Below are 16522 nucleotides of genomic sequence, written 5' to 3' on the forward strand. Positions count from 1 at the left end.
CCCTTCTTTTCTGCGTACACATCCTCATAATATCATCTATCACCAGAAGGAAGATGATAGGCGACAGGATACACCCCTGCCTAACTCCGGAGGTCACCCCAAATGCTTCTGTTAGCTTGCCTTCATGAACCACCCAACACTCATAGCCATTGTATGTCTCCTTAATCAGGTTGACTATCTTCCATGAAATTTCGTATTTCAGTAACAGGCGCCACATGACGTCCCTATCAACTGAGTCGAAAGTCTTTTCAAAGTCCATGAAGAGCATATATGTATTAGAGTTCCTTTCACAACTCTGCTCAATGATGATCCAAAGAGAGTTAATCAAGTCTACACAACTGCGACTCTCCCAGAAGCCAACCTGCTCCTTCCTTAGCTTCTGCTCAATTGTTGTTTTAATGCAGTTGAGGATGATACGGGTGATTACCTTACTGGGAATAGATAGTAATGTAATTCCTCTCCAGTTGTTGCAGTTGCTTATTTCTCCCTTTTTAGGCAGCTTAACTGTGAGTCCGTTCTTCCATTCCTTTGGCATTGTTTCCTCCTCCCAAATTTTCTTGAATGAGATATGTAATGCTGCAGCTGTTACATCTATTTCAACTTTTAAGGCTTTGGGTGGAATGTTGTCTAGCCCAGGAGACTCCCGCTTTCAATATGTTTAAGCGCTTTTCTAATCTCCTCTATTGAAGGCTCATCAACACGCATACGAGCATCACCATACCATTCCTCTTCTTCGACTCCATCTACCTGATCATTTCCTCGGTTGAGTATTCCCTCAAAATTGTCTTTCCATCTAGCTAATTGTTCATGTTCTCCAATAAGCATAGTCCCTCCTTTACTACGAATGGGACAATTCTGCCTATGACTCCTCTTAGATAATGTCCCCATTATCCGATACAGTTTCCTTTACATCACCTCTACTTATGGCTATTTCGGCTTGGCTTGTGTATTCTTCGACCTGCCTACGTTGGTCATTGCAAGCACTCCTCTTTACTTGTCTGTCTAACTCACTGTATTCGTTCTCGAGTTCTCTTTTTATATGCCTTGTCTTAGAGTTGAGGATAAGTTGTTTCGTCTCCCTCCTCTGTTTAATCTTCCCCCATGTCTCTTCTGACATCCAGTCTTTCTTCAGCAACTCTCTATGACCTAAGCCTCTTCGCAGGTCTCTGTTAAAGTCTTTTTTAATGGCTTCCCATGTTTTCTCTACTCCTTCAATTGCTTCTAGATTTAAGACTTCAAACCGGTTTTTCAACTGTAACTTAAAGTTTTCTACTATTGGTTCCTTTTTCAGCTTACCAATGCCATAAAGCCTACTTCACCTCTGGAAAATTCTTGTTTGCTGATATCTTGAATTTAAACCAAGCCATCACCAAGTGATGATCAGATCTAACATCTGCTCCTCTCTTATTTCTCACATCATGAAGCGAGCCCCTCCATTTATGACTTACTGCCACATGATCAGTTTGATTCTCTGTGCGATGATCGGGCGACACCCATGTGACTTTGAGGCACTCCTTATGTGGGAAAAGCGTCCCTCCAATAACCAGATCATGTTCTGCACACAAGTTAATGAATAATTCACCGTTCTCATTCCGATCACCACACCCATGCTTTCCCATAATGTGTTCCACTCCTTCATTATCTTTTCCCACTTTTGCGTTAAAATATCCCATGAGCAGAACAACTTCTTTCCATTTTATTTTCTTTAAAACGCCTTTTAATGTTGAATAGAATTTGCTTCACTGTCTCTTCAGATGGCACTGCACTATGCAAATATTGCGTATATTACTCTGAAAACGAGCTATGATAATTTGCTCTGATATACGGTGCCATTCCAGGAGTCCCTGCTTTGCTCTCTTGCTCAGCAACATTCCAACACCATCCCTTGAAACCTCTACATGGTCTCGCCCTGAGTACAAGAGGATCATTCCATTCCGGCACTTCATTTCTCCAAAGTCATCCCACCTCACTTCACTTAAACCAAGAAAATCCAGTCGGTAATTCTCCATTTCTCTGATGATCTGTTTCAGTTTCCCAGGTTCTCTCATTGTACGAACATTCCAACATCCAAATCGTGTTACCTGTTTTGTGCCAAAGGTCGTCAGCTTTCTGTCCGTACGGGTATTTCTCATCTCTGTTTCTTTAATAGGTTTATTTAAGAGCTTACGAGTTATTGGCCCATAAACTCTGAGTGCCTTGGTAGGGCTGCCACCTTAAAGCCAAGGCACTGGCCTTTACACAAACGTTGGTGTATATACTGAAGAAAGAGCATTTCCTCTCCTCTTCTTACCAGTGTATACTTCGGTTATACCGCCGGTACTCGGTCGTCATTGACCCAATCTGTGATAACAGAGAGCACCACAAGAAGGTTGGGTTTGATATTTGGCTGAGAGAGGCTGTGTATTGTGCATCGTCAGCCCTTGCTCCTCCTAGAAACATAGAGAACATGAATATTTCCATTGCCTACGTGCTTCTTTGAAGTTCCCAGCTACCGATCTTAGAATATTTACATACCAATAATAAGGCCAGTACAAACATCCTGTGATGTGTCCTAATATTTCGCCATGACCTGGCTTGTTCCAAGCCTTCGTGAACTGCATTGCCTTTATGGCTTTTCACCCATATTTAAATTATTCTCATATTCTTTTCTTTATCACACGGAACACTAGACATCTACACTTTATTGATTACACACTTCGATATGACACTGTTGTAGGTTTTGTGATCGAGTTTCCCTTTTCTTATATCTCTTTTGTACTGAGAGGGCGCGGTTTGTCTCTCGTTCGAACCGTTCACCCTTCCGTACAGGATTGTGGAGTGTGCCATGTCAGAGACATGTTATAGCCCTTTCAGACCTGAAAGAAAACTGGAGGTGTGAATTTTTGTTTGTACGTCAAGAACTGACTAAAATGCTCCTCAATACACATATTAATAGTTTATTTTACAAAATAAAAACTAACATCCGAAAAACAGGACCCACACAATTGTGCGTATCAAAATTCAAAACCTCGTTGTATCACGTACGATGGTGTAGTTTCAAAATTTACGTTCACTAACCAATGTACACACTTCATTGAATATATTCCGGTATTCAGTAAAGCTTCTAGATTAATATAAACGGAGTAAATAAATACTTACCTTCGGCACTACTGCTTCCTGCCATCTCGCCGATCAACTGTGCTTTTTAAACTCTTCTTCCTTCGTCCTGGCGGTCAAGCGCATACTAAAATCAATTGAAATACACGCCACGTGTCCTGCACAATCACTGCAGTCCGGTGTAGCGCCGAAAAAACATCAAATACGGTCAGGGATAACTAAAATACGAACCCGCACAATTGTGCGTACTCGGTCTGAAAGGGATAGACAAGAAAGTTTCCACCTTTTCAATACAAATTTATTTATGTAAAATTCAATCTACAGTACCGGTTTCAACCTTTTTACACAACGAAACAATGAAACTGATAAATCAAGATGTCGGAGACATGTCAAGGCCTTTCTATGTTTTGCAAACAGATGATATAACATTTCACTAGGGTTCAGAATCATGTGCAAAATGTGCTCACTAAACATTAGTACCATACAGTACACCTGCAGGGGAATAAAACCCCTATAACCATGTGCATGTTCGTTGGGCTGTAGAAAACGATATTGGAAGGGACTGTTGAATCACACTGTATAAGAACATATTTTAAATAAATATAACTGTAGCCTCTAAATTGTTTATTCACATTTTGTACAATTAATTTAGCTCCATTTCTTACCTCATTTTCATTCCATCTCCATTCTTGACAAGAAAATATGGCTGAAATCATAAAATTTGGTGAGAATTTCTGCTTTAAATATTTATTCTTTCTACAGTTGCTGCTTAAACCCAAGTTCAGCTGCATAGAAAAGATCAAGACAATTGGCAGCACTTATATGTTGGCATCAGGGTTGCGACCAGGCAAAGAAGAAGGAAGTGGGGTGAGTTTCATTTATACTTCTGTCGTACTTTTTAGAAATAAGATAATGCAAACAGAAATTTATAACAAACTGAGAAATTACCATCCAAATGCATCAAGCTACAGAACCTAATCGCTGGAAACTGAGAGAATGGCTAAGTGGTATGGGTTGTATTGCTCTAAACTTGCATTCAGAAGAGGGTAGGTTCAAATCCCACCATCCACAGCCATGAACAAAGTTAATGACCCATTCACAATGTACATTAAATGCAAACGCAACTTAAACATGAAATCTTGCACCATGTTATTTAACTATCCCCCTGTGCTTCAAGTCGGAGATGTCCAGTGGCTTTCTATGAGTCTAAATGCTGGTCAGCAATAGAAATGAACAGATGCTTCACATAATAGAGATATTGTGTATGATGAGATGGTCCATGGGAATAACACGACTTGATCATATCAGAAATGAAACTGCGGGACACCTTCACAATCACCTCCATTCATGATAAGAGGAGGGAATCAGTTGTACTCAGTATGGTCACATGGTCACAGTGGACACTAAAAGTATTGCGAATTGAGCATATGCTCAATCCAGTTGTACAGAGATGCCCAAGTCGACTGAGGAAGAGTTGGATGGACTGCTTGCAAGAAGACATGCAAGCTGTTGGTGTCTGTCCTGCTGATGCTACAGATTGGACAAAGTGGAGAGCAAGATTCAGAAAGATGGATACGATATTGTGACAGGAACAACATTGAGAAGAAAAAATAATTATAAAACCAAGACAAAGGAAATGATTATCAATAGATTTATATATATATATTGTTTCGTTGTTTATGGCCATTAAAGATCATAATAAGTAGCATTTACACACTTTTAGAAGCTTTCTTTGCAGCTCAGTATCGTTTCATTCTTGCTTTGGCAGCCTGTCTACTTACTGCTGTTCACCCACTGTTCTGCTGTTCTTCTTTATGAAAGCCCTTGAAGTTATTGATCTGGTCTCGGTACTTGGTTCTGTTAACAGTGTCTTAATGATTTAGTCCAATTTTTTTCAGATCCTTTCTGACCTCCACAAACCACTTATTGCATGGGTTAGGTCCACTAACAAGTATGGTAACAGCTTTCTTAGTCAACTGCTTGTCATCCATTCTAAATAGGTGGCCATAAAACTTGAGTCATTGCTTCTTGATGGGTTCCATCAGTCATTTGGTTTTCTGATATAGATCCTCTCATCCTCACAAGCTGTATTGTCCAGTCAAGATCTTTGGGCCATTATCTTTTGAAGGATCTTCCTCTCAAATGTCTCAGTTTCTCTCAGACCAGCCTTTCTAGTAACTCAAAGGCATTCACTTCCATAGAGACATTCAGGTTTAATCACTGTGTTGTAATGTCTGAATTTAGTTTGCACTGAATTTGCGTTTTCCTTGTACAGGTCATGTGTTCTGCAAAATGCTGCAGCCATCCTATCCCACCTACTGTTGTTAACTTCTCTTTCATTAGATCCCATCTGCACAATCTCACTGAGATATCTGAAGCTGTTAACTCGTTCAATCTTACCATACCTTGTCTTTAGTTGTTGTGGAGCTGTGGGGATATTTATTTATTTATTGATGTCTTTATTTGTGGCGAAGTTAGGGCTCTTGGCCCTCTCTTACACTTAACCACATTATGCGGCTTAATACTGAATCCAAACTTAATATTCTAACTTAACACAGTGTATATAATATAATAGTAATATAACTTAATATAGTCTAAAACTAAAAGATTACATCTTAAGTCTAAAATTAGAAAAATAATAAATAAATTCAATATTAACTACTCTAGGTGGAATTCATAAAATATAACAGTAATTTATGTAAACTTTTGGGAACAATTTACTCCAGACATTCACTCACACATTCACACATAACTACATGATATAGCCTACGTATTCAAGAGGAAATCTTTAGACTGTCTTTTGAAGGTAATTAATGAAGAACAATTTCTAATTTCAGGGAGTAAAGCATTCCATATTCTAGCGCCTGACACAAGGAAAGAATTACTGAAAGCAGATGTATGATGTGGAGGTATTGCAATTGTTGACCCAGATCGCGTGTCACGGTCATGAAAGGAGGATAGAAAACGGAAATTACTGGAGAGATATTCAGGTATATTTTCAGTCATCAAGAGTCGATAGATAAAGGTTGATACATGGTGATTCCTCTGCTGCTCTACTTTTAACCAAGAAAGTCGTGCATAAAAAGGGGATACATGCGAGGCAAAATTCAATGAAAAGATAATGGTCAAATACTTTGTTTTTTTCAAAGGAGATCTTAAGTCCAGCCTTGTCAGCTTGTTGTTTTAAAAGATTCCTCTGTTCTACAGCTTAGAAAGGATCGCTAAGTCATCAACAAAAGCTAGACAGTTGATCTTGACACAATTCTTTGAACCTCCAATGTATACCTGCTTCAGTAAACCTTTCTAGTTAAGTACTTTTTTCCCATTCATGGACAACCTTCTCCAACATGCAATTAAAGAGAGAGACGGTAATAGTCCATCACCCTGCCTTATGCTTGCTTGTTGTTTTAAGGGGCCTAACATCGAAGATCATTGGCCCACCCTGATTGATTGATTGATTGATTGATTGATTGATTGATTGATTGATTGATTGATTGATTGATTGATTGATTGATTGATTGATTGATTGATTGATTGATTGATTGATTGATTGATTGATTGATTGATTGATTGATTGATTGATTGATTGATTGATTGATTGATTGATTGATTGATTGATTGATTGATTGATTGATTGATTGATTGATTGATTGATTGATTGATTGATTGATTGATTGATTGATTGATTGATTGATTGATTGATTGATTGATTGATTGATTGATTGATTGATTGATTGATTGATTGATTGATTGATTGATTGATTGATTGATTGATTGATTGATTGATTGATTGATTGATTGATTGATTGATTGATTGATTGATTGATTGATTGATTGATTGATTGATTGATTGATTGATTGATTGATTGATTGATTGATTGATTGATTGATTGATTGATTGATTGATTGATTGATTGATTGATTGATTGATTGATTGATTGATTGATTGATTGATTGATTGATTGATTGATTGATTGATTGATTGATTGATTGATTGATTGATTGATTGATTGATTGATTGATTGATTGATTGATTGATTGATTGATTGATTGATTGATTGATTGATTGATTGATTGATTGATTGATTGATTGATTGATTTGTCATATGGTTTTTGGTATCAGGAGTGTCCGAGGATATGTTCAGCTCACCTTGTGCAGGTCTTTGTATTTCAGGCCCATAGGCGACCTGCACATCTGGATGTGGGATGATGATGATGATGATAATAATGAGATAGGGAGAGGGAAAAACACAGCATCAGGACATAGCCTACTTATGTAGAATAAATCCAAGAGGTCAGAGGTCTGCTCGAGGCTTAACGTCCTCATCCGATGGATGTATCACCATACTTAAATTGATCCAGGTTGTTTAAACACAATACATTTTAAAAGACTATAGACATGGTTTCTTTTAATTAATATAGACATACATACACAGTAGATATAGCAGAAGTTATTAAAACATTTACCAGAAATGTGCAGAACAAAGTTAAGATGTTAGTTCTTTCCTTTACCAAATCATTAACCAATGTCTGGATGCTAACACATTCTTCTCAATGAATTGTCAAATGTACCTCACTAGATGAATTACTCAGATATATCCTGAGCCTCTGCAAGGTGGAAAGATAGTGTTTGTGGCTGCTGTTAGTGGTAGCATTGCTAGAAGTTTGAGTAACCAAAACAAATGAAGGTAGATTTGATGGACAAATCTTCCATTTATTTTTGTGGCAATTACTCCATCCGACTGAACCGGTGGATCAATTTCAGCTTGGCTTTTGTTGTTACATCAACTTTTCAAGCCATCAATGATGCCTATATTTGACTTTTATTTGGAAGAAAATTTAAAAAAATGCTTTTAAAAAGTTCCCTGTTCCTCATCTTCCCTCTGTTGTTCTACCTGCAATGACTCGTACCGATTTCTCACAAACACCTGTCCTGAATTCTGATCCTGAATAGAGCCCTTAGCCTGCAATATCTTTCCCCTTAAAACATTAGACCACCTGTTTTCTACAATCACCCCTCCTATCTATCTTTTACACCTACAGTATCCTATACATTGTTTGAGGGAGGTCTACCTTCCTTCCTGTCTTCTGAGAGAATCCTAATTTTCTCCCTCAAACTCTCCAACTCCTTCCTCATACTCCTTAATGGTTGACCACACCTACAGTTCCTACACCTGCACTCCTTAGCCATTCTTTATGGAAAAATGAAAAGAAAAGGAAAAATAAAATAACTTATTCTGCACAAAAAAAAATGAAAGGAAAAAAATATTGATGAGGATAGTACACAAAGATCACACAACAATAAGGTAAATAATATACTACTACATTTTTTCTACAGATACTTCTACTATACTACGCAAATATTTTACAATAATACAATAAGCATGCTAATTTCTAATAAGATACTATGATACACTACAATAATTTTAAACTATGTTCAGATGTATCCTAATTACAATATGTTATTACTGGGAGGGCAGATTTCTATGACCTAAAAATGTATGAAATATGTATGCATTTATGACCTAAAAAAACATAAAAATATGACCTATAAAATTCAAAATATGACTTAATGAATAGCATCTACATTACATAGAAACACGTTTACTATGATTGCTACAGGCTGCAATTAATTTAGAGTTTAATAAGCTTTAATTCTTCAAAATCTTTAACCCAAAATCAACTAAAATGATGACTATATCATGAACTCATTAAGGTTACACTGTATACTCCTAGGCAAGGACGGACTCTGTGGAAGACATAAACACTACAGTTACTTTCCCTGTTCAATATTCAATCAGTTTTAATTTATATACAAAACATATGTTATTTGAATGAAACTTTCATACCTGATCTAGTCTCCATTATCAGAATTGTTGCAATTTATGACCACACGCATCTTAAGATTGTTGAATGAGAATCCCTTCCTGTTGTCGCTGAATATCGTCTTGCAGCGAGAAAAACTTCTTTCGACATCACATTATGTAACGAAAGCGTACTTAAATAGAATTAAATCACTTGAAGAAAATTCCTGGAAATATGCAAATGAAGGGTTTCTACAAAGAATGTCACTTATTCCACGCAGGTACACAAGTCTGCTATTTTTTTCCAGTATATTTTCTAATTTTCTACACACCCTAGAAGCTATTGTTCCTTTCGCATGTTTTAATTTCTGTTCAATGCACTTTACAACATCCAGTGCATCGCTTAGTTCTGCACCTGAAACTTCCAGTTGCGTGATTGCTCCAGATAAAGAATTAAAATTGGACTTTATATAAGCCAGGTCCGCTTTTAATGTAGTGCTTGAAAATAAATCTTGAGTGGTTTTTATGGAGGACGATTCTGCAGGATCAAAAGACTTCACGATCTTCTCCACGACATCTAAGTTGTTGCAATAGTACACTGCGGCATCAAGCCAAGTCCCCCATCGCGTTATAACTGGCTTGGGAGGTAGAGGTAGTGAAGGTGCTTCTCCTTGAAATTTCTGAACGCGAAGTGGAGCTTTGACAAACACTTTCTTACAGTTCGATATTAATTTATCAACTTCAGGGTAGCTACTTCTAACTTCTTCAGCTGCCCTATGCAAGGCATGTGCAAGATATGTCACATGTATCATTTTCGGATATAGCATTTTAAGTCCCTTGGCTGCCTTCACCATATACGGAGCAGCATCAGTTACAAATAGAAAAATGTGCTCTCTCTTTGCCCCGTTTGGCCACAACAGGTTCATTGAATTGTCGAAGAGAACTGCAATGGTGGCATGGTTTGTCTTTTCTAGCACTTCACATGTCAGGAGGAACGTATCTCCAGGCCAGTCTTCCTTCAGCGTGCTAACGATCACATTTGCTACATATCTTCCATCCACATCTGTGGTCTCGTCTATTGAAACCCATATCTTACTGCCTCCCACGCCATGCCTTATTATATCCAACATCTCTTCATAACAAGGGGTCAGATAGTCTTTCCTGAGAGTAGATTCGTTGGGAACAGGATGCTTTGTATATTTTTCAAGAAACTGTCTGAATCTTCGGCTATTAAGTTTCTTTAAAGGAATATTAGATGAAACCATCATCTTGCAGAGATATTGTGAAAATTATGAACACTGTGAACTTGATGTCGGGGTTTCGAATAGCAGATGTTGCCTATTTTTTGAGTGCAGAATATCTAGTTACACAATTCTTATGTTTTACAGTATTACAGTGTTGTTGCACAGAGAAACGTTTTTCAGCAGTAACTTTCACCTCACACAATTTACAGAATAATATCACTCCATCCATACTGAATATGTTTTCACCAAACTCGCAAACAAAACTTCGCAACTTCCCACAAATTGAGACTTCCGTTTTAAGCATATTGAAACGAAATGAATGACTAAAGCTCCCTAATGACCAAGGTCATTCAGTGAGTTGAAAGTGGAAGAGGGAAGGGCAAAGAAGAGAGACAAGAACAATGACAAATAACTGCAGAATTTCCTCTGCTTACGTGTAAACAATAGCCCGGTTTCCAGGAATTAACCCAGCTAGCAAACAATAGCTCCTACCTGTTAGAAACATTCCATACACTACTTTAAAATGGTTCTTCAGTAGTATATTCCAGTCTATCCTGAAAAATAATTTCTAGAGCTTATTTTGATTTTTATAAAATGAAAATCAAATGAAAATGACCAAAATATGCCGTTATAATGATATTTTGTTCAAAATATGCCATAAAACTTAAGAAAGCCTAAATATGCATTTATATGCCCAATAAAACCTGTTTAATTTTGATTATCATGCTTGGAAATGTGTTGAAAATACAAGACTATAAGATACAATGTTAAGAGAAAAAATATGACTTGTCATAGAAATACGTCCCCTAGTTATTACTAAGCACAAACAGAAATGAAAATTGCAAGTTTGAAATTCGCAAGAAATAATCAAACATTACCAACAAAAGTAAATGCATGGACATATTATTATTAGTCTGTTTTATCCTACTACAGTATGCTCTAATATATTGACATGAAAGATACACACACACACAGATACACACGAATATAACAGGCAAGATACTGTCTAATATACCGTATCTATTATTCCGTTTTTATGAGTTTCGACGTGACAGTTAACCGGAAGTCGGACGGTGGTGCCAATTTGCTACAAATACAAACAGCTGATTTACAATACACACCACAAACGGAAATGTATGTATATACTGGAATACGTCCATAATCAATTATTCTTTGTAGAAACATACATAATTCATGTAAGATGAACAACAATACACAACACATTTAGGGTAAGGCTACAAGATAAAAAATAAGTCAATGCTCGAACAGATAAAAAGGGAGAAGATTAAATTAAATTTCTACTGACCATGTAGAAGAACTCGTGTTGCTGTTAGATTCAATTTCCCCTAAGGAAGGAAATAATCCCACAAAGGGAACACACCACGCATTTCTGAGTCACTATCGGCATTGCCATCATCTGTTGAGGTTTCACTCTCGCCTGACTCTAAAGAGATATTAAAGTCTTCAACATAATCGTCTGTGAGACTTTCTTTCCCCCAAGCTTTAATCATCTTGGATTTCGTGTGTTGCACAATGTTGCTCCAGTCCTCCGCACTTATACGACCTACAGCTTCGAAAATAAGTCTTTCGACTTCTGAAATTGTGAAGAGTCGGTTATTCTCAATTACATAATCCTTCACTTGGGCCCAAATCAGTTCTTTGGCATTAAAATGGCATTTGCAAACAATTTCCTGGGCCTGGCTGCTTAGTGGAGTACCACATCCGAATGGCTATCTTCTCTTGGGAGCTTCATCATTAGACGTAGGCGTCGAAATGACAGAATATAAAATTTACACACGGGCCTAAAATTAACCTACTATACAACTACCGAAGGAAATATTAAACTAAGCTACTATATAAACTAGATCACTATTGTACATTGTTACACACTATTCACTACAACATAATGTGCTATATTATTAGAAAACACTAAACAATAAATATATAAACTCTACACTACAAAATATAAACGAACAACCTAGCACAAAGACTCAGAAAGACCGCCAAAAGAACTGAGCACAATACAACACACAGCTAATAGCACGTGGTTACAGTAAACAGCAGATCGACAACACTGCTAACCAGAAGTGGAATGTAACACGCTCTATCGAAGTGATCGGCTGTCTATGATTGGCAGTTGATTCATTCACTTACCCTCTGCCAAAAGGCAGCGCTCAAACGTCAAGTCGAAACTCATAATAACTGAACTGTACACTACAATTTTCAACTGAAATTATGTTATATGATTTTTACAGTTGGTGGATTACTATTATTTTCCATACTACGTGAGATGGAGAACAAAAGTGTCCTTAAATGCTGAAAAATAAGTGTTTATCTACAATAATTTCTCAAAAAAACCTACGCCGGGGACTTGAATATTGCAATATTATTGGATAGAGGAATTTGATTATTAACTTTTACTCGATGAATAAACAAAGGTGCAAAGTACAAAGTATGCCAGGGACTTAGAACTAGAAACTACCTGAAAAAGAAATAACTTAATCAAAAATAGAATGACATGTTTCGTTCTTGAAAGAACATCATCAGAATCTATCAAAACACATTTGAAAATATTTAGGAATGTATAAACATTTATGTTTAAATTCTGTTGAAGTCCTTAAATACTTGTAATTTGGAATTTTCCTTAATGAAGTCCTCCAACAGTGATTTCACACTCCTTACTAGTCCAGCAAAGAATGCTAGGTAGCGTAATAATCTGTCATTGGCATGAGTCCAGCTGTCAGCTAACTTTCTGTTATGTCATGCTCCGGTTAGGTTAGTGACATGCTGAACTGAACTTTTAGGTTTACTTACTAATATTAATACTGCTCCCATTACTATTTTTATTTCTACCATATTTTAATTGTTTTGTGAATTATGTAGGGGTTCTTTAATGAGCATTTAATGGGCTCACTAGTTGATCACTAATTTTCTGTTAGGTCATTTTCATCATCATCATCAGTTTGCCTTTCCAGCAAGTCAGGTAGGGTGTTTGAAAATAAGTGTCTTCTAAAGTTGTCTATTCAAAAAGATTTTGTTGTCCATGATTCCCAATTCCATCCTCTTCTCTCCACGTCTTCCCTCAGTTGGTCCATCCATCTTCTTCTTGGTCTTCTTATTCTCTTTACCAAATAAGCACATGGTAACATTGTGATATTCATTCATTTAACATGCCCAAACCATTTAAGTCTGTATGACCTAAGTCTTTCCTCCATCGATTCATTTAGACCTAGGTTAGATCAGATCTCATCATGTTTCACATGATCAAGTCGTGTCTTTTGGTGGGCAATTCTAAGAAATTTCGTTTCACAGGCTTGAAGCCTACTACAATCCTTTGATGTTAGCATGCAGGTTTCCAGAGAATATGTAAGGATGGGAATGAAATAACTTGTACAGGATCATTTTTGTTCTTAGGGGGACCTTCTCATCCCATAGAAGGTGTCTAACGATACTGTAAAAGTTAGAGCCTTTGGTTACTCTGTTTGTTATTTCTATCTCAGGTCTATTATTACTAGCCATTACACTTCCTAAATATCTGATCAACTCGATGATCCTGTATTTTTATGTTGCAGTCTGTATTATGTCTGCTGATTTTCAGTGCTACTGTTTTTGATGGGTTCAATTTCATTCCATAATCATCAAACTTCTTACACCATGCATTCAGATTATTTTGCACTCCCTCCTCTGTTTCATCCCATATTGCCACATCATCTGCAAACACCAGAGCCTGAAGATCTTTATTACCTTTTCCTTTGAGTTCCTTTAAAATGGTATCCATAACTGTTGTGAAGAGAAGAAGTGATAAGGCACTTCCCTGTTGTACTCCTTTAGTTGTATTGAACCATTCAGAGTGACCATCTCCAATACTGACAGAGCTTTTGAAATTAGTATATAGCATTTGGATCTTCCTAATAAGGTACTCTGGTACAGCAAGTTTTCTAAGACTTTTCCAAACAGTTGATCTAGGAACATTATCATATGCCATTTCAAGGTCCATAAACACAATAATTAGGTATTTTCCTCTTTCCCAGCGTTTCTCTGCCAGCATCCTCAAAGCAAATATCAGATCTGTAGTGCTTCTTCCAGTCCTAAAGCCATGTTGTTTAGGTTCTAGTATATCCCTTACTCTGGCTTCGGTGATCTTCTCCATAATTTTAAAGCCATGTGATAGGAGGGTAATGCCTCTGGAATTTTCACTTTTCCTTCTACTCCCTTTCTTAAAGATAGGAACTATCATCCCTTTTGTCCAATCTTCAGGTATTTCATTATCCTTCCATATTGTTATGAGAACTCTATGCAGCCACTGTGTTCTTGGTGGACCAGCAGCTTTAATTATGTCAGCTGTAACTTCATCAGCTCTTGCTGACTTAGCACTTCTCATCATATGGAGAGCTTGCTCTACTTCTGTCTATTTTTTTCTGGCCTACATTCTCAACAGAGGTCTTATTATAGCCATTTAGGAGCTTGTCAAAATACTGTCCCATTGTATCCCTGATATCTTTCATATTGCAAACTCTATTCCCATCTGCTGTCTCCAGAGCTGTAATTGCTTTATCTGCTTTATCTGATCTTTAATTTTTACTATTCCATATATTGCACCCGCCCACCTCCTGAGTCCCAGACTAGCATTTATCTCAGGGGTGATCAGTTCGAAAACGAATAAAAAAATTTTATATCAAAAAAATATATATATCGGCGCATCAAATGAACACAGGGATGAACGGGGCATGAAAATTTAAGGTTACGGGGGACGACTCATTCATGGATACAAAATTCTGACTCCACAATAGGAATGGGAAGTGACAACTTAAATTCCATGGGCATACTAGACTAACTACAATGAAAAGATATGGAAGCTGTTTCCTATTGAAATTGCAATGAGGAGCAATTTATTCACTTATTTTGCATACTACACATGATGACAAATTTACATTGTGACACTTTAATCCTGAAAAATAAATGACATAATACTTGGATTTTACCTCACTACTCTGGTAGTGTAAAACATCTGGTGAATTCGTCCCAATTGGTTACTGGGGATCGAATTCACATCCGTATGATTGGACGTTTCACCGCTGGAGATCTTCTTTCGGAAACGAAGGCACGACAGTAACTTTTTACTGTCGTCTCCTCGTTCCGTTTGGACATGAGACACTTCCGGTATGTACATTCTGGTGAGCCGGACACCCACCGTAGAAAATGTTATCGCCTTGAAAAAACGGGAATTTATAATACGGACAAACTCTAGCCTATTATTTCCAGATTCACAAACACACCAGGTAGAGTTCATTAACTCAAAAGCTACTTTAATATTTACACTTGTCAATACGACAAGACGTACGGAAAGGTTCATTACTCTGCTCTGACCCTGCAAACATGTGCCGTCCGTGGGTTATTTACGTATCTACCGCTATCTCCCCGTGAAAACCCAACATGTGGTTCGGAGCAGTTCGACACAGGATGACTGTCCCTAGCATACCCTCCTATGATTATCAAATAATATCATTACCATTCTCTGTCTGATCATTAGCATATACTTTGACTACCATCAATTAATTTTATTATTATCATTAATTTCAATTATAATCCGGTATTTGATTATTATCATTTGTCATCCGGGATGATTATATGCCAACCCTTGCCGGCATTTCAAACGAGGGTCGTTCTTACTCCTAATTTATCCGCACAATATAATGATCAGCTTCCTCATAAATATTTTTATTATTATTATTATTATTATTATTATTATTATTATTATTATTATTATTAATAGTGGAAATCGTGATTATCGTAACCCGTAATCATCCTTTCTATAATACTTCAACTTCTCGCTCTTATTAATTTCATCAAAAAAAATAAGTTTTAAAAAAAGTACCTTCATTGGTTATTGTTCTTCTTCTCCTTCTTCAAATATTTTATTTATTATTATTATTAGTTAAAAATCTCAAATCTTTCATTTCATCTCCCAACATCATTATTATGTCCAAAATATAAAAAAAATTATTCTTCAAAAAAAAGAAGAAAAAAAGTAGCTTAGTTTTTATTATTATTATTATTTTTTTTTTTTAAAAACTTAAATTCGCCTGTTACACGGTAGTTCACTCTTAATATGTTTAACGCATAACCCCTTTTACAATTCCGATTTATCTTGGCACTAAGCACTCGATTTAAGACAAGATTCACTTGGAGTATGATTATTGTTATTATTATTATTAAAAATGGAAAGATGATATTTTAATATCCACTCTTTAGAATTTAGTCACATATGTTAAATCCCGTTATGAACCACTAAGATCTGCTTTATGTCGGTCGGGACAACACGGTATTCGGGACCGTACCTTCAACTTCGTACTGCCGTTAATTTTATATGGGGACACC

The 16522-nt window shown here is 36.7% G+C and overlaps 1 protein-coding gene and 1 pseudogene across 3 annotated transcripts in view; one reads left to right on the forward strand and one right to left on the reverse strand.

The window, feature by feature from the left end:
* Window positions 1–16522, forward strand: part of Ac76E (adenylate cyclase type 2 Ac76E) — a 1381264-nt gene that overhangs the window by 1274832 nt on the left and 89910 nt on the right. For all 3 annotated transcript variants that reach the window (XR_011018659.1, XM_068228989.1, XM_068228988.1), the window contains one exon: window positions 3859–3963. Coding sequence is in view for 2 of the 3 variants with exons in the window: in XM_068228989.1 (XP_068085090.1) it covers window positions 3859–3963 (105 nt within the window). In the remaining variant the exon portion in view is untranslated. The remainder of the gene's footprint in view (window positions 1–3858; window positions 3964–16522) is intronic.
* LOC137501859 (uncharacterized) lies at window positions 8951–10168 on the reverse strand (annotated as a pseudogene).

This window comes from Anabrus simplex, chromosome 8, assembly GCF_040414725.1.
Source record: "Anabrus simplex isolate iqAnaSimp1 chromosome 8, ASM4041472v1, whole genome shotgun sequence".
Classification (NCBI taxonomy): Eukaryota; Metazoa; Arthropoda; class Insecta; order Orthoptera; family Tettigoniidae; genus Anabrus; species Anabrus simplex.